The sequence below is a fragment of the Mustela lutreola genome, chromosome 8 (genome assembly GCF_030435805.1).
Source record: "Mustela lutreola isolate mMusLut2 chromosome 8, mMusLut2.pri, whole genome shotgun sequence".
Taxonomy (NCBI): domain Eukaryota; kingdom Metazoa; phylum Chordata; class Mammalia; order Carnivora; family Mustelidae; genus Mustela; species Mustela lutreola.
The window spans coordinates 49,664,611-49,682,550 of record NC_081297.1 but is presented as its reverse complement, the minus strand read 5'-3'; the positions used below and the strand labels follow the sequence as shown (position 1 = coordinate 49,682,550).

Genomic DNA, 17,940 nt, shown 5'->3' with positions numbered 1-17,940 from the left:
TGGGGCTGCCAGGAGGGGCGGGTCTGAGGATGGCGGAGCCTTCCTTATAAATCTAGAGCCTAGAGAATCTTCACCTTTGACTCCCTTGGGCTGCTTGGCTCTTACCCTTTCCGGGGTGACCTCCTTCATTCTGTCTTTCTCATACTCTTACACCTGGACGTCTTTCTATTTCTCTCGGCTCTTCCACCTGGATCCAGAAGACTGGGCCTACCTTACAATCTTGCTCTTTCCCCCGCTCTACCCTCAACTCCCCAACATGAGTGCGGACCCAGCTCCGCCCCAGTGCCGGTCTGGCCCCAGACCGCCCGGGTCTAGGGACTCTTCTCCAATGCCTGAGGTTTGCAGGCCTGAAGAAAATTACGCGTTCCTACAAATGTCATCTGCTGAGACGCCCCACGCGGAGACCGGTAAGGCAAACGTGAATCCTCGGAAAGCTGATCTTGAGGGAACGTGAAGCAGGAGGAGGGTCACGGTCCTTCGTTTCCCTCGTGAGCATTTGTAGGCCATTCATACTAGCAGGTGTCCCCAGTGAATCCTCTCGGCACCTGTCTCGGTTGTAACTTGGTGACGGGAGCCCTTCCACCTGTCCCAGGTTGTCAGTCGAGAGACGAGGGCCCTGGGGTGCCGGCATCTGGACCGTTCACTGCGTATTTGAGCGAGGAGGTGCCTAGGCACTGTGGAAACGCAGATGTGCCGGAATAAATGAGCTGATCGTCTTAATCTCGCGGTGCAGAGCGCACGCAGTAGGGATGTCACTGCTAGAGCCAGAAGTCCTGGCATCGCAGCTGGGGGACGCGGGGAGCTTCTGAACTTTATTAGTCTTTTTCAAGGGAGTGCCAGAAGCGGCGTGGTAATTGTGAATCTCGCCTTCTTGAAACGTTTTTGCCTTTGTGCGACACCAGTTATCGCCTCTTCTCCCACTCCTGAGCTCTGCGAGTTACTAACCCGGGCAGTTCTGAGTTCCTGGGAGCCTGCTATGCCCACGTCTCCTACATGCCGGGGAGATGTGCATTCCATTTTATGGTAGCTAGTTCTAGGTTTACTCGGCTGACAGAGTGGCTAGAGCCCAAATCTGAAACTCTGGTTGGCTTCTAAATGATGGCTACAGGTGGAACAGGGGGGGCTGTGCTCAGGACACTGTAAAGGTAGTACTTTTTGTAAATCAGGCAGGAGTTGTTGAAAATGAAAATGTAAATTTTTACCATTTTTTAAAGACTTAGGGTAAAGATAATTAAGATTTTAAAAAGTTCTTTTCATGATGATTGCCCCTAAAATTAAGCTGTGCGGAAGGAGGAAGTAGGCAACTACTTTAATGGAATGTTAGATTTTAATGTTACGTTGTTTTCCTAAACTTCGGGTTGATGTCCTTTCATAATTTCAAACTTTGGAAGTAAAGTGCTGAGTCGTGAGAAACAGCTTGGGTATGAGCAAGTAGATGGAAGCAGGTGGGCATGCCCTACTTAGCAAGCCAAGGGCAAGTTTGTAGAGAGAGTTGTTAGGAGATGCCCCACCATAGTCCTTGGTCTAGCCCCACTTTCTTTCCTTCTAGATCTACTTAAAGGAAGCATAAGATTGTGAATTTTTGCCCCATACAGGTTGTCTTTATTCCATGACAAGTGAAATTGAGCATGGGGAATAAATACCTCTGTGCAATTAAGAGTTTAAGAGGCTACCAAATATAGGCAATATAGGAAATTCATTTTTACTTTATTATTTTTTTAAAGACTTCATTTGTGACACAAGCAGGGAGAGTGGAAGGCAGAGGGAGAAGCAGGCTCCCTGCTGAGAAAGGAGCCCGATGCAGGATCTGAGGACATGACCTGAGCCACTCAGACATCCCAAAGAAATTTTTAGTTAGTAAGTCGATATACGCAAAGTCCTGGTGCTAAGCAATTTTCTCTGTCACTTTGCTTTAATCAATGAAGGAACTCCGTGAAGGACAGAAATACTTTCGGAAATGTGGTCCCAGAGCTAGTAAAGGCAGAGTTTGTACTGAAACTGAAGCCTGTCAGAATTCTCAGTTCCTGCTAGTCCTGGTATTTGGAACTGGGCAGTGGTAAACTGTGGATTTTATTTTATTTTTATTTATTATTACTATTTTTAAAGATTTGTTTATTAGACAGCAAGAAAGGGAACACGAGCAGGGGGAGTGGGAGAGGGAGAAGCAGGCTTCCCGCTGATCAGGGAGCCCAATGGCTTGATCCCAGGACCCTGGGATCACGGCCTGAGCCAAAGGCAGATGCTTAACGACTGAGCCGCCCAAGTGCCCCTAAATTGTGGATTTTAGAGAGTCCCCAGAATCTGATGTAAATGATACGACTAATTTTACAGAAGGGAGTCCAGTGATCATTCCCAACTTTCTAAGCAGCCACAGTGTGGGCTCTGGAGCATTAATTTGCAGTAAAAAGCTTTTGTCAAAGAGGTTCGAGGGGGCTCCTGGCTGGCTCAGTTAGAGGAGCATGTGTGACTCTTGATCTTGTAAGTTCGAGCCCCATGTTGGATGTAGAGATTACTTAAAAATAAAATCGTTTAAAAAAAAAAAAAGTTTGAGTCCCACTCTGCTTCCCAGCAGGTGAGCTATTGGCCATGTCCACTGGATGTGAAATGGCCACAACTAGGATACACTTACTGGGTTGGCATCATACAAAGGTGAGCCAAGTGTTCAGGGTCATGGAGGAGTTTTTATTTACTACCTAATTCTGAGGTTGTGAGAACTTCAAAAATACTTTGGAAACAATAAATTTGTGAATATGATTTAATCTTCGGAAAGTTTCAGAGAAAAATGTTTTATTCCCGACAGTGTCTCCTCTTCCTTCCTCCGTGGATCTGCTTGTTCAGGACAGCCCCGATTCCTCCACCAGTCCCAAGGTGAAACTACCGCCCACTTCTGCAGAGGAGAGAACTGGTAGGAGGGAAGACACGGCCCAGGGCAAGAAACAGAAGATCAGGACGGTGTTCTCTCAGACCCAACTCTATGTCCTCAATGATCGATTTCAGAGGCAGAAATACCTCAGCCTCCAGCAGATGCAGGAACTTTCCAACATTCTGAACCTTAGCTATAAGCAGGTAAGGTGTGTTTTGCTGTCCTTGCAGTGACAAATAAAAAGTCTTATTTGAAGGGAAAAAAAAATTTATTTGCAGATGAGCAGTACTAACATCAGTGTGCTCTGTTTGTGTGCCCCCTACAAATAATTTTATTAAAGTGGGATCTTGATAACATTTCATGAATGACTTTCTTTTTTTTTAAGATTTTTATTTATTTAGGGGCACCTGGGCGGCTCAGTGGGTTAAAGCCTCTGCCTTTGGCTCGAGTCATAATCCTGGGGTCCTGGGACCGAGCCCTGCATTGAGCTCTCTGCTCAGCAGGGAGTCTGCTTTCCATCCTCTCTACCTGCCTGCCTTTTGCCCTGCTTATGATCTCTGTCGCATAAATAAATAAAGTCTTTTTTTTTTTTTTTTTTTTTTTTTAATTTTTATTTATTTATTTGACAGAGAGGACAGAACGGGGAGGGAGAGGCAGTCTAGATCCCAGGACTCTGGGATCATGACTGAGCCAGAGGCAGACGTTTAACCAACTGAGCCACCCAGGCTCTCCTCATGACCAACTTTAAAGCCAACTAACTTGAGGGGCTTTTGACATTCATACACAGAGCATTGTTTCCAGATTGCAGAAAGGACTCTAGAAGTCTCCATTTTAGGTAATTGTGCTTGTTAGAGGGGAAAGACGTTAATAATACTGGTACATGCACACTACCAGTATTTTATATTTTCCTGTCACTTTTTTTTTTTTTTGTAGGTGAAGACCTGGTTCCAGAACCAGAGAATGAAATGTAAGAGGTGGCAGAAAAACCATTGGCCAAAGGAGAGCAAGAGTGTGACTCAGGTAAGGGGAAGCTTTTATTCTCTGGTTTCTTTTCACTGACTTCTTAGTTTTGTTTATTGTTAAACCGGACAACCTCTGCCACAGACAATTCTGATTTCCCTCCAAGCTTTTCAGGTAATCTGCCATTCCCTTTCAGAATAGCACAGCAGCCACGGAATACCCAGCCTTCTACTCCTACCACCAGGGACACCTGATGAACACTTCTGCAAACCTTCCAATATGGAGCAGCCAGACCTGGAATAACCCGAATTGGAGCAACCAGACCTGGAACAGCCAATCTTGGAGCAACCACTCCTGGAACGGCCAGTCTTGGAGCAACCACTCCTGGACCAGTCAGACCTGGTGCCCCCAAGCTTGGAACAGCCAGCTCCACAGCTGTGGAGAGGAATCCCTGCAGCCCCAGATCCAGTTCCAGCAAAATTCCGTCAGCGATTTGGACTCCCTCCTAGAAACTTCTGGGGAAAGCTATAGTGTAATACAGCAGTCTGCTAAATATTTCAGTACCCAGCAAATCATGGATTTGTTCCCAAATTACTCTGTGAACATCCAGCCTGAAGATGTGTGACGACGAGTATTACTTGATCTTGGTTTGGGCAATGGCTGTGTCACGTCTCCTAGATTTTGTCTTTTAGAGTCCTGTATCTTTGCCTTAAGATTGTATTTCCCATTATTCTCACTGTATCTATTGAAGGGGTATGATTGGAGTCAAAGCTCTCAGTAGCATTGGCTGTGCACAACATGGAACAGGTGTTTCTGGCTGTAGCTAACTGGGTACAGTCCTACTGTGGGTATCCTCAGGCTCTAGAATCTAACATCAAGAATAGGAAGTAAAGATACAAAGACCTGTGATGAAGGATAATGGTATATTTTGAGATTTTGAGGCTTTCTTGTTAACAACCTTAGTTTTTAATGGTGAAGGGTAAAACTAAAATATGCTTCATTGATTTCCTCTGCCTCTTGTGAGGTTTTACTAGAACTGTTAATTCTAGTATTTGTAGAAAGATGTTTTGTATTTTAACATGATAATAGTACAAGTTTGGCTGGTTGGTGGATAGGTTTAAATACAAATAAATAAAAATACCCACTTTACCCTTTGTTGTCTCTACCTTGATTTTACCAGTAGTACAGTGAGTAAAAATTGGACTAAAACAGGGTTTTTTAATTTAGTTTTTAAATATTTTATTTATTTGGCAGAGGGAAAGGGAGAAGTAGGCTCTCTGCAGAGAAAGGAGCCCAGCCCGCCAGAGTAGATCCTAGAACCCTTGGGATCATGACCTGAGCAGAAAGCAGATGCTTGATGGACTGAGCATCCAGGTGCCCAACATGGGTCTTTTTTTTTTTTTTTTTTTTTAAGATTTTATTTATTTGACAGAGATCACAAGTAGGCAGAGAGAGGGGAGAGCAGGCTCCTTTCTGAGCAGAGAGCCCCATGTGGTGCTCCATCCCAGGACCCTGGGATCATGACCTGAGCCGAAGGCAGAGGCTTAATCCACTGAGCCACCCAGGTGTCCCAAGATTTTTATTTTTTAAGACCCATAAATGTCAGCTTTTATTAAATAAAAAAGACCTTATTAAATTTACAGGCCAACTACAAAACACAATGTTTTAAAGTATAAATCAATGTTAACATAGATTGTTGCAAAGAATAATCTATAAGTTCTGAGGCAAATACTGTAATAGACATTTTTGTCCAGGTACGTTATGTTCTCAACTTAGGATAGGCTAGGCAAACCTCTATGAATGATACTAATAGTATACTATCTTTTTTTCCCATTCTGGCTTACCCCTAAATTGGTCTGGTTGAGTCAGTCCACCTTCCTCAGTGGCCTTCCAGCTCCACAGGAACATTATTTCCCAAAGCAGCAGAGAGATAAACTAACCAGGTGGTTTTCCTGGTCCTTTCCCCGTGGTTTCCCCCAATTGTCCAATGTTGTGAAACCTTATCCAAACTATCTAGACATTTCACAGAAGAAATCCGGGATAATTTCTGCCAAGACCTGAGGACAACACAAAATCTTCAGCTGTTATTTGAGTTTTGTGCCAAGTACTATATTATGAATGGCGAAGATAATAATAACAGCACTGATCACATGATCTGGGATCATGACCTGAGCCGAAGGCAGAGGCTTTAACCCACTGAACCACCCAGGCGCCCCGTAAATAAATCTTTAAAAAACAAAAAGAGCACTGATCCACCAATTAAAATAGTACATGAAATCACTTCTCAATCCCCACATTTTAGTTTTATAATTCAGCCAGATTTGAATATGACTTTTTTTTTTTTTTTAAGATTTTATTTATTGGGCAGACAGATCACAAGTAGGCAGAGGGAAAGGAGGAAGCAGGGGCTCCCTGCTTAGTAGAGAGCCAGATCTGGATCCCAAGACCCTGGGATCATGACCTGAGCCTAAGGCAGAGGCTTTAATCCACTGAGCCACGCAGACACCCCTTGAGTATGACATTTCATAGCATCTCACTGTTCTGCCACTTTTTTTCTCTTAAATTTTTTTTCTTAAATACTGTGACACTGGGATCCTGGCTTGCTCAGCTGGTAGAGCCCTGACTCTTGATCTCAAGAGCCCGGAGTCCAGACCCCACGTCAGAAATAGCGATTACTTTAAAAAATTAAAAAAGAAAATAATACATCACATTTTTACAAAATTCTTTGAATGTAGTGAATTGCCAGTACATCTGAGGAAATACTAAATGGTGACCCAGACCCTAGAAATGGGAAAATAGTGATTATAAAGTGATAGTATTAAGGAAACTTCAAAGTTAGCTCTCCAGTACTGAACCTTCCCTGTTTAAGTGATGTTTTAACACCCTTGACTGCTGCTTGTTTTGCTTTGGATTAAGCTCAGCTATAAGACATTGGGAATAGGCAAGGAAATGGCTAAGAATTAAAGATTTAGAGCAGTTGGGGCGCCTGGGTGGCTCAGTGGGTTAAAGCCTCTGCCTTTAGCTCAGGTCATGATCCCAGGATCCTCGGATTGAGCCCCACATCAGTCTCTCTGCTTGGCAGGGAGCCTGCTTCCTCCTCTCTCTCTGCCCGCCTCTCTGCCTACTTGTGATCTCTGTCTGTCAAATGAATAAATAAAATCTTTATAAAGATTTAGAGCAGTAAAAAGAACACTTCTTTTTTCTTTTTTAAGATTTTATTTATTTGAGAGAGTAAGCAAGAGAGAACAAGCTAGGGGAGGGTCAGAGAGAGAGGGAGAAGCGGACTCCGGGGACTCGGTCCTGGGACTCCAAAATCATAACCTGAGCCAAAGACAGACGCTTAACCGACAGGCACCCAGGCACCCCTAATACCTATTTAAAAAATACTAGAGAGGCGCTTGAGTGGCTCAGTGGGTTAAGCCTCTGCCTTCGGCTCAGGTCATGATCTCGGGGTCCTGAGATCGAGCCCCACATCGGGCTCTCTGCTCAGCAGGGAGCCTGTTTTCCCTTCCTCCTCTCTCTGCCTGCCTCTCTGTCTACTTGTGATCTCTGTCTGTCAAATAAATAAATAAAATCTTTAAAAATAAATATATAAAAATTTAAAAAAGATACTAGAAGGGAAAAATAAAGATTGAAAGAAGAAAAAAGGAGAAAGATGATTTCTGGTGTTCCACCTTCTCTTTTGGAGATAAGGAATTCTGGAAATACTGTTCACCCACTCTTCTTCCCAACAGGTGAATGTTAGGGTAAAGACAAAACCCAAAGGCAGAAGACAGAGAAACCCAGGATCATCAGGGAACCAGAGAGAGTCTGCATTTATCTTTTCAAAAGATAGGACCTCTTGGGTGCCTGGGTGGCTCTGTGAATTAGACATCTGTCTGGCACTCTGGTAACGATCTCAGTGTCCTGGGATTTAGCCCCCCATCGGGCTTTCTGCTAGGTGGGGAGCCTGCTTCTCCCTCTCACTCTGTCTTTCCCCTCCCCCTTACTTGTGCTCTCTTTCAAATAAATAGATAAAATCTTTAAAAGATATAATAAGTTGGGGGTGCCTGGGTGGCTTAGTCATTAAGTGGCTGCCTTTCGCTCAGGTTATGATCCCAGGGTCCTGGGATCAAGCCCCATGTAAGGCTCCCTACTCAGGGAGGAGACTGCTTCTCCCTTTCCCACTCTCGCTGTTTCTATTCTCTCTCTCGTTGTATCTCTGTCAAATAAGTCAATAAAATCTTTTAAAAAGAAAGATATAATAAGTTGGGACACCTGGGTGGCTCAGTCGGTTAAGCAGCTGCCTTCGGCTAAGGTCATGATCACAGGGTCCTGGCATGGAGCCCCACACTGGGCTTCTTGCTCAGCCAGAAGCCTGCTTCTCCCTAGCCTGCCATTCTCCCTGCTTGTGCTTGCTCTGTGTGTCTCTTGCTCACTCACTCCATGTTAAATAAATAAATAAAAGGGAAATAAATTAATAAAAGATTGGTCCTCTTCCTCCCTCCCCCGCCAAAAAGGGTGTTTTTATGAAAGCACAGGGACAGAGCCCGCAGGCAGAAAGAAGATTCCTGGACTTTTTAGATTGCAAAATTAAAACTTGCTATTAAGAACAAATTTAAGGGGCGCCTGGGTGGCTCAGATGGTTGGGTGCCTGCCTTTGGCTCAGGTCATGATCCCGGGGTCCTGGGATCGAGCCCCACATCGGGCTCCCTGCTTAGCGGGGAGCCTGCTTTTCCCCTCTCTCTCCTCACTTGTCCCCCCTTGCATGTGCTCTCTCGCTCTATCAAATATATAGAATCTTAAAAAAAAAAAGACTTAAAAATAAAAAAGAACAAACTTAAGCTATAGAGAAATGTATAACGTGGTTGGTTTTATGTGAATTTTTATGGATACCATACATTCTCCTCTAGAAGTTTGTTGTGTATCTTTTCCACTTAGCATTATATCTTCAACCTCTTTGCAAGTCAGAATTTAGAGGTATATATCTATTTGGAAGAATCTTAAATATTGATAATTACTTTTTAAAAAATTTATTTATGTATTTATTTAGGGCATCTCTATACCCAACATGAGGCCAGAACTCACAACCCCAAGATCAAGAGTCACATGCTCTTCCAATGAAGCCAGGCAGGCACCCTGATAATTATGTTTTTAAAAAGGGTTTGGGGCACCTGGGTGGCTCAGTGGGTTTAGCCTCTGCCTTGGCTCAGGTCATGATCTCAGGGTTCTGGGATCCAGCTCTGTATCGGACTTCCTGCTTCTCCCTCTCCCACTCCCCCAGCTTGTGTTCCCTCTCCCACTGTGGCTCTCTCTGTCAAAAATATTTTTAAAAAAATTTTTTTAAATCTTAAAAAAAAAAAAAAAAAAAAGGATTTATTTTCCTAAATGTATCAGCCAAGGTTGAGATCGTTTCTTTCTTGAATATTCTCTATCAAGTGAAGTTGAGGTAGTCGAACTAAGGGAAAGATTAGTTTTGGGGACTCTTCCTAAGATCTTGGTGTGACTTTGTCATTCCCTTAAAAAACAAAACAAAACAAAACCAAAAAACCCTACTCAAACAATATTAAAACAAGATTATTACAAAAAATTAACTTTTTTTTTTAATTTTTAAAAGATTTTATTTATTTATTTGACAGAGAGAGAGAGAGAGCAGGAACACGGGCAGGGGGAGTGGGAGAGGCAGAAGCAGGCTTCCATGACCCAAGGATCAGGACCTGAGACGAAGACAGAGGCTTATTAACCATCTGAGCCACCCAGGTACCCCTAAAGTTAACTTAAAAAATTTTTTAAAAATTTACTTATTTGAGAGACAGACAGAGATACCGAGAGAGAGCACAAGTGGAGAGGAAAGGGAGAAGCGGGCTCTGGGCTAAGCAGGGAGTCTGAAGGGGGATCAGATTCCAGGACCCTGGGATCATGACTTGAGCTGAAGGCAGAGGCTTTAACCCACTGAGCCACCCAGGCGCCCCTAAAGTTAATTTTTTTTTTAAGTTAACTTTTTTTTTTTTTTAAGATTTTATTTGTTTGACAGACAGATCACAAGTAGGAAGAAAGGCGGGCAGAGAGGGGAAGGGAAGCAGGCTCCCTGCTGAGCAGAGAGCCCAATTCCATGTGATGCGGGGCTTGATCCCAGGACCCCAGGACCCCAGGACCCCAGGACCATGACCTGAGCTGAAGGCAGAGGCTTTAACCCACTGAGCCACCCAGGCACCCCTAAAGTTAACTTTTTTAACATCATTGTTAACTTTCAAATTATCTTTGCATACATTTAAATGTGTATACATGACACACAACAGAATTATAACACAATTTTCCTATCCAAATACGGAATTCCATCATGCATTTTGTTCTGCAACCTGCTTTTTCTACTTAAGAATATATCAGGGAAAAAAAAAAAAACACTCGTATGTCATCGAGGGGGTGCCCAGCTGGCTCAGTCAGGAGATCGAGTGACTCCTGATCTCCAGGTTTGTGAGTTCAAGTCCCAGGTGGAGCAGAGAGCTTACTTACAATAAATAAATAAATAAGATCAAATGGATGATGCATGTGAACACAGAAGCACGAGTGGGTTTTGTTTTTTGTTTTATGGGTTTTTTTGTTTGTTTAGTAATCTTTATACCCAAAGTGGGGCTCAAACTCACTGACCCGGAGATCAAGAATAGCATGCTAACCAACTGAGCCAACCAGGTGTTTTTTTGTTGTTGTTTATGTTTTTTTTTTTTTTTAATTCTTTTAACAGTTTTTAAAAATCTATTTTTTGACAGAGAGGGAACACAAACAGGGGGAATGGGAGACAGAGAAGCAGGCTTCCCACTAAGCGGGGAACTCCAGGACCTGATGACCATGACCCGAGTGGAAGGCAGACGCTCAATGACTTAGACACCCAGGTGCCCTGTTCTTTTGTTTTCAAAGAATGTATCATAGAGATTTCTCCACGTGAGTAAATTAAGATCTGGCTCAACTGTTGTATAATATTACCTATTACAGATGCACTACAACTTATTTAAAATTGCTTCCCTTTTGGTTATTTGCCACTATAAACTATGTTGCTATTAACATATTTATATTTGTTATATATATAAAATAAATACATATTTTATATATATGTAAAATATATACATATATATGTAAAAAACAAAAATATATATAACTATATATAGGGATACCTGGATGGCTCAACCGGTTAAGCAGCTGCCTTTGGCTCAGGTCATGATCCCAGGGTCCTGGAATGGAGTCCGGCATGGGGCTCCTTGCTCAGCAAGGAGTCTGCTTCTCCCTCTGCCTGCCTCTCCCCCCTGCTTGTGCTCACTCTCTCTCTGATTAAAAAGGAAAAAAAATAAATAAATAAAATTAAAAATCCAGTTCTTTAAAAAATATATATATATAAACATATATAACATATATAAAATATATATAACAATATAAACAGAAATATGTATAACATACATATATGTATTATATAATAAATACCTAGGAAGGTAGAAGATTGCTGTTTGAGAATAAAGTTAATAAAAGCAAAAAAAAAAAAAAATTCACTGTTTTCATAAGTAAGCCACATAAAAGCTTGAAGAAGTTGCCAAGAAGAATTAGGAGAGGTTGCAAACTCAATTTAAAGCCGTTGAGTTTATCCTTTTGGTCACAGACTCACCCAGAATATATACTAGCAAAATAGAGATAAGGCACAAAGGTGAAATTACTTATAAATTCACCTGCCACCCCCTCCACCTTTTCACTTCCTTTTCTTTTGGAAAATCTTGCTCTCCCCATCTTCCAAAAAGACATGGTTGTTACTTCCAGTGTCCTATTTTATTTGCTTTACCATGTTTTAGTTTTTAAAACTTACGTTTTCTTCATGTTCGGCTTGCATTTCCCTCTCAGTTTCTACCTGAAAGGGAAAAGCACCCTTGGGTCGATCTGCCTGGCTCTCCTGAATTTCAGAGTCTGGCTTCAAAGCTCTCGAGTGGGAGGATTAGAAGCCTTGCTTACTGAATTTCAAGCACCTGGTTCTCCCCGTAAAGGACATGCTTCATTCTGTTCTGAATAATCCTATTCAGAAAACTTCGTGTCTACAGGGAAATAAACAGGCCAGGACAGCAAACCTGAAGGTAAAGGCAGACACCCGCCAGACAGGGGCAGGAAAGTGGGGGAGGAACTTTAGTAAATATTGCTTGCCTCCTGGGGCCCAGTGAGCTTCGCCTCAAGCGGGAGATAAAGGGAATTTGTTAAATAAAGAAGCCAGTTGGGGCAGACAAAAGCTTAAGGTGCAGGAAGTTAGTTCGATTAAGGATGCTGGAAGGTAGGCATTTGAATAGGCGCCTCTGTGTGGGGTTGAAGTGAAACCCCACTGAAAAGCAACAGCAGCAGCTGGTGGCCGGGGCTCTCCTTAAAAGAGTCCTAGTTTCTGGGTGGTTGATGGACCACTCTGTGCTCCTAAGAAGAAAGCGTTCTCAGGGATTTTGAAAGGTTAAAGTAAGAAAGGACTGGAATACAGCGGTAGCGCTACCTCCCCGTGCAGGAGTCTGCAAGGCATCAGAGAAGCTCGCGGATCAATGAAGATGCTAGATTGGTCTTCAATTCATCTCCTCAAATTCTCAGGGCACGGGGTATGCGCATATGCAATACACGCGCTCAGGACTGGTGCAAGTGATGTTCCCAGGACAGGTCTCTGGTGCATGACTCGGGGCAAGGGCGGAGGATGAGAACTTGATATTGGTGGGCCAGGCTTCTGCTGAAGGAAGATACCTGGATACAGTCCCACGGGCTTCCTCTTTCGCAAACACGGCAGCCAGCTCTCGTAGCTCTCCTTAGCTTGATGAACAGCTATGGAACTTATTTACACTACCTGAGCAGAGTACTTGGGGGGCTGGATTGGGAGCTCAATGATGGGTGGCCATGTTAAGTTCATAGTTAGAGCTGTGTAAGAGTATTCAGGGTTAAGCTAAATAAGAGTATCAGGTGCCTCTTTCCATTTCTTTCTGGGCTCTCTGCACCCGTACTCTGTACCTAAATCTAATCTGTCTTACTGGTTACTAATTGATCTATAATTTTTTTTTAAGATTTCTTTTAAAAGATTTTATTTATTTGACAGAGATCACAGAGGCAGCCAGACCGAGGAGGATGCAGGCTTCCCGCTGAGCAGAGAGCCCGATGTGGGGCTTGATCCCAGGACCCTGGGATCATGACCTGAGCTGAAGGCAGAGGTTTTAACCCACTAAGCCACCCAGGCACCCCTAAAGATTTTTTTTTAAGTCATCTCCGCTACCAATGCAGGGTGAACTCAGAACCGCGAGATCAAGAGTCACATGCTGTACCCACTGAACCTCGGAGGCCCCCTGACTTACCTCTAATTAATGTGCTTCCTGTGTTACATACATTCCAATTGTTTCCCACGGTTGAAGTGAACATTCTCAACAATATGGTAAGTGCACATTAAACCAGATTAGCCACACAGTTCCTGTCCTTTTTGCAACCTTAGATCTTCCTTGATTCTCAGCCTTCTCTACATGCCAGATCTCATTTCCTAAATCTCAAACCCTTCCTCAGCCACTTAATCCTACCGTCATACTTAACATTCCCCAAACTGTGTAGGTTTTGCTGGTCTTTTGGGTGCTGCCCAAGGAACCCTTAAGCACAAATAAGCTAATTTCCACTGGTTCTTTGATCAATTCTTATTATTTATTACGTCAAGAAAAAGGGTTCTTTTTTTTTTTTTTTTAAGATTTTATTTGCCAGAGAGAGAGCAAGAATACAAGCAGGCTCCCCACTGAGCAAGGAGCCTGATGTGGGACTCAATCCCACAACCCTGGGACCATGACCTGAGTTGAAGGCAGGTGCTTAAGGGACTGAGACACCCAGGAGTGCCAAGGGTTCTTTTTTATCTGTTCAGACTCTACACTCTGCAGTCTTCATCAGGATAAGAGAGAGATGTTGATTATTAACTCCCATCAGTGGCTCTGCACTGTGTCTTTCCTTATGCCACTGGCATTTTCCAAAAAAATAAAGAAAAATAAGCCAGTTTGGGGGCACCTGGGTGGCTCAGTCATTTAAGTGTCTGCCTTCGGCTCCGGTCCTGATCCCAGGGTCCTGAGATGAGCCCACACCAGCCTCCCTGCTCAGCAGGAGCCTGCTTCACCCTCTCTTCCCCACTCATGTGCTCTTCTCACTATCTTATTTCTCTCTCTCAAATATATAAATAATAAAATTTTAAAATATTTTATTTATGTCAGAGAGAGGGAGAGAGAGCACAAGCAGGGGGAGTGGCAGGCAGAGGGAGAAGCAGGCTCCTGGCTGAGCAGAAAGCCCGATGCAGGGCTCGATCCCAGTACCTGGAGACCATGACCTGAGCTGAAGGTAAGAGGCTTAAGCTACTGAGCCACCCAGGCACCCTATATATGTTTTTTCTTTTCTTTCTTGAATTAGGCTCCACACCCAACATGGGGCTCGAATTCACCACCCTGAGATCAAGAGTCACATGCCCCATGGACTGAGCCAGCTAGGTGCCCCTCCAATATTTTTTATTTGTTTATTTCTCTCTTTAGTTCTGTCCATTTTTATTTTATGTATTCTTAAATAATTTTTGATCCAAGACTAAGGCATTAGGCCTTCCTGATATTTTATTTTATTTTATTTTTAATTATTTGACAGAGATCACAGGTAGGCAGAGAGGCAGGCAGAGAGACAGGGAAAAGCAGACTCCCTGCTGAGCAGAGAGCTGGACTCAGGGCTTGATCCCAGGACCCTGAGATCACAACCTGAGCCAAAGGCAGAGGCTTTAACCCACTGAGCAACCCAGGTGCCCCAGGCCTTCCTGATATATTGATTTATTTTGTTGTTTCTTAAAAATCATTTATCATCCTGTTATTCTTTTTCTTTTAAAGATTTTATTTATTTATTTGAGAGAGAGAAGCAGTGGTGCGGGGCAGAGGGAGGGAGCAAGAGAGAAGCAGACTCCCTGCTGAGCAGGAAGCCGGATGCAGGGCTGGATCCCAAGACCCAGGTATCATGACCAAACCAAAGGCAACCAGCCACTCAACCGACTGAGCCATCCAGGTGCCCCTCTATTATTCTTTAATACTCTCTTATCTTGGGGGTGCCTGGGTGGCTCAGTGGGTTAAATCCTCTGCCTTCAGCTCCGGTCATGATTCCAGGGCCCTGGGATCAAGCCCCGCATCGGGCTCTCTGCTCGGCAGGGAGCCTGCTTCCCCCTCTCTCTCTGCCTGCCTCTCTGCCTACTTGTGATCTCTGTCAAATAAATAAATAAAATTAAAAAATCACTTATCTCCATATTGCTAAACACAATGGCAATTCTCAGCCCTTGTCTCAACTAGAATATAAGGAGGAAATCAGCCTTTCCCTAATAAAAAATAACCAAGTCACCTATTAAGATAAGCATTCAATTAATAGAAAAGATGGTAAATGTTTAACTCCCTTGGACAAACATCATAGCACATTTAGAGAAATTAAGTATTATATTCTTTTTGTTATTCTAAACAGTGTTATCTTTTTGTTTTCAAAGATACTTAATCAGTATCTCTTTCACGTGTCCGTTATCAGCATGCCTTTTCAGTAACCTTCTTGGAGATTGCTAATTTATAGTCCAGTCCACCTGTTCCTTACCTGCTAAGTGTCAAAAGTTGAATCTTCCATACAGGTGTCATGAAGCCCTTCCTTCTCTACTTAGCCCCAGCAAATCCTGGGAGTGGGTCTTTGGTATATTAACATATAAAAGGAGACCCTACAATTTTCATTTTAAAGCCTGGGGTGCTGGTACTTTGATCCTGTCTTGTGAGCATTTTGCTTACTTTCTACATTATAATTCTCATAAATTACAGTGTTTTCTTTCTAATTTGTTTCTATGGTCTTTTTCTACAGAAAACTGGCATATTACTGGAAGGATCTGGACTGTAAGAACAATATATGAGACTACTATTGGTCCTTCAAAATTGAGGGGCCCTAAAAAACCTGCTTTATTTGTCCTAGTTTGGAAGAATTCAAGAAACTTGACCTCTAGTTACCTGGGGTGATGTTGAAACTTGACCTCTAGTTACCTGGGGTGATGTTCTTGCAATTAATCAAAATAAATGATGAGAGGGCCTAAGTTATTTGGCCTGACCCCAGTTGGGAACCAAGAGCCGTATGCACATGAGTAGGTAAAATAGTCATTGGGTGAAGAAAAGACATTTGTAGGATCCTTGACACAGTAGCCCCAGGCTCTGTGGTTCTATAATCTGCTGGTGAAGTCCTAATGGGGGCTACAGTTCACTTGGGAGGATGTAAGAATTCAAGGGATGAGATTAAGGTGAAAATCTGGATAGAAATCAGTATGTTTGAAGAGGCTTTATGTGAAATGGTGTGTCTCCTTTACCTTAATATATTTATAGGAATAAATATTGTGCCTGACTGGGAAATGCTTCCCCTATTTAGCGTTGTAAAACAGAAGGCATACAAATCCACCCTTCCACCCACATTGATTGGATGCACTAGTAGACCAAAATAGTACTTTTTTAAATTTTATTTATTTATTTTTTAAAAGATTTTATTTATTTATTTGACAGACAGAGATCACAAGTAGGCAGAGAGGCAGGCAGAGAGAGAGAGGAGGAGGAAACAGGCTCCCTGCCAAGCAGAGAGCCTGATGCAGGGCTCGATCCCAGGAACCTGGGATCATGACCTGAGCTGAAGGCAGAGGCTTAACCCACTGAGCTACCCAGGTGCCCCTTTATTTTATTTTTTTAAGAGATTTTATTTTTTTATTTGCGAGACAGAGATCACAAGTAGGCAGAGAGGCAGGCAGAGAGATAGAGAGGAGGAAGCAGGCTCCCCAATGCGTAGAGAGACCGATGCGGGGCTTGATCCCAGGACCCTGGGATCATGACCTGAGCCGAAGGCAGAGGCTTTAACCCACTGAGCCACCCAGGAGCCCCTATTTTCTAGGTTCTATTAAACCTATTTTTCAATACTAAAGTTGCTATTTGCAATAAGCACCTATAAAATAAAATGATATAAAATATCTTCTAAGTATCTTATTTGAGAAGTTCTATGAATAAAACTATAAAACTCTTCTGAGGGGGCTGCCTGGGTGGCTCAGTCAGTTAAGCAGCCAGCTCCTAATTTCTGCTTAGGTCATTATCTCAAGAGTCCTGGGATGGAGCTCCAAGTGGGGCTCCACACTCCTTGCTCCATGTAGAATCTGCTTCAGATTCTCTCTCCCCCGCCACCCCTCCCCTTGCTCACACTCTTTCTCTCAAATACATAAAATCTTAAAAAAAAAAAAAAAATCTTAATAAAAAAGCAAAACCCAAAACTCTTTTGAGGAATATACAGATCGGAACACTTAATATCATAAAAATGTTAGTGCTTCTCGAATGAATTTCTATTCAATGTCATCCCAATGAAAATGTTCGGACAGGTTTCTTTTTGGAAATTGAAAAAATTAATCTGGAAAATTCCAAAAAAGGAAAGTGAGGAGGGACTAGCCCAGCAGATATTTTTGAAATATGTAAACAATTTGGATCTACAGAAAAACAGATCAATGGGAAAAAGATGGCCTCAAATAGCCCCAAGTACATATGAAAATTTAATGTACAGCAAAGTTGGTATTTTAAATCAAAGAAGAAAAGATGGATTTTTGAGTCTAGGTATTGAGGGAAAAAACACAAAGATGAATCCTTATTTCACAGCATACCCACAAATAAATCCCATAGAAATCAAGAATTTGAACATAAATGAAAGCTATAAAATTACTAGAAGAAACATTAATGTTTAATATTTAATACTTATACTGGGATGAAAACGTTTTTTTAAGAAGGAATTAATACACAAAGTTATAAAAGAAAAGATTGTTAAATTTGATTAATAAAAATTTTTAAGGGGCACCTGGGTGGCTCAGTGGAATGAAAACGTTTTTTTAAGAAGGAATTAATACACAAAGTTATAAAAGAAAAGATTGTTAAATTTGATTAATAAAAATTTTTAAGGGGCATCTGGGTGGCTCAGTGGATTAAAAGCCTCTGCCTTCGGCTCAGGTCATGATCCCAGGGTCCTGGGATAGAGACCCACATCAGGCTCTTCCTAACTCGGGGAGCCTGCTTCCCCGTCTCTCTACCTGCCTCTCTGCCTACTTGTGATCTCACAGA

At 42.6% G+C, this 17,940-nt stretch overlaps 1 protein-coding gene across 1 annotated transcript; it reads left to right on the top strand.

Moving 5' to 3' along the window:
- Window positions 1–256: 256 nt before the first annotated feature.
- Window positions 257–4,448, top strand: NANOG (Nanog homeobox). The gene is made up of 4 exons (XM_059187628.1): window positions 257–407; window positions 2,801–3,066; window positions 3,797–3,883; window positions 4,020–4,448. Exons 1-4 carry the CDS (start codon window positions 257–259, stop codon window positions 4,446–4,448), a joined length of 933 nt encoding a protein of 310 aa, XP_059043611.1.
- Window positions 4,449–17,940: the final 13,492 nt, after the last annotated feature.